This window comes from Perkinsus marinus (assembly GCF_000006405.1).
Source record: "Perkinsus marinus ATCC 50983 genomic scaffold scf_1104296960638, whole genome shotgun sequence".
NCBI lineage: Eukaryota > Perkinsozoa > Perkinsida > Perkinsidae > Perkinsus > Perkinsus marinus.
In genome coordinates this window covers 1-1,098 of record NW_003206046.1, presented here as the reverse complement: position 1 = coordinate 1,098, position 1,098 = coordinate 1, and the positions used below count along the sequence as shown (strand labels likewise).

At 44.0% G+C, this 1,098-nt stretch overlaps 1 protein-coding gene across 1 annotated transcript; it reads left to right on the top strand.

Moving 5' to 3' along the window:
* Positions 1 to 59: 59 nt before the first annotated feature.
* On the top strand, positions 60 to 950 carry Pmar_PMAR002731 (Carbonic anhydrase, putative; the record flags this gene model as incomplete). The annotated part of the gene is made up of 1 exon (XM_002772634.1): positions 60 to 950. One exon carries the CDS (start codon positions 60 to 62, stop codon positions 948 to 950), a length of 891 nt encoding a protein of 296 aa, XP_002772680.1.
* Positions 951 to 1,098: the final 148 nt, after the last annotated feature.

The following is a 1,098-nucleotide window of genomic DNA, read 5'->3' as shown; positions in this document are numbered from 1 at the left end:
AATACCTGACCAATTTTGGCAAGTTCTGACAAGTCAGTTCCCTCGCATACCATCTAGTAATGAATGACCTTATGATCATCGTCATATTCCAGTCATATGCCTATGGTGCTGATTGGTCCTATGATGATCAATCTTCCTGGCCTGGTATATGTACCAATGGTACATCCCAATCACCGATATCTATTCAGACTGCCGCTGTTATCGATCAGTCAGTCATGATGAATGATCTTCAAATTACCTACGATTTTGCTACTTTGAGTATTTCTGATTATCGTATCAATGTGATAGTCGATGAAGATGACGATGAGAAGCGATGCAAAATTGGTAACGTCCGCGGGTATGAAAACGACACCTTCATTTTGAGCGAATTTCATGCTCATTGGGGATTGACGGACGAGTACGGCAGTGAACATCTGTTCGAAGGTGTCGCCTCTCCGATGGAGCTTCACTTCGTCCACTACAACGAGAAGTATGGCAGTGTTGGTGACGCTAAAGGGAAGGCCGGTGGTTTGGCTGTGATTGGAGTCCTTTTTGGTATTGGTGAAGCCAATGAAGAGTTTGAGAAGATCCTCGATGCCATCAAAAATGACACTCTTCATCCCATCGTAGACTTGTATGCTCTAATCCCCAAGGATGCGGGTAACAAACTGTTCGGTTATGATGGTTCTCTTACTACACCGACCTGTGATGAGAATCTCCTCTGGCACGTGGCTAAGACGATAATGGCGGTAAGCGAGGATCAGATGAAGGCCCTAAGGTCTGTTGTCGGTCCCAATGGAGATATCATCGCTCCCAACTACCGACATGTACAACCCTTAAATGGTCGTACGATTTATATTACCAATGGCTTGAAGGAAGAGCTTGGCCCATCTTCCTTTGCCTGTTATTGGCATGATCCATTTCAAGTGTGTACCATGAGCTTCATCATTATAACGATGATTATGCTTTGATGAGCTTGACAGAAGCTATGATATTTGCATGCTGCATACTCCTCATCAACCTACTATAATTGGGATGCGTTATGGTGAACAGCGTAATTACAGTGCACGTATCATATCTCATCGATTTCGTGAGTCGTCTAAATCGGGAATTACCACT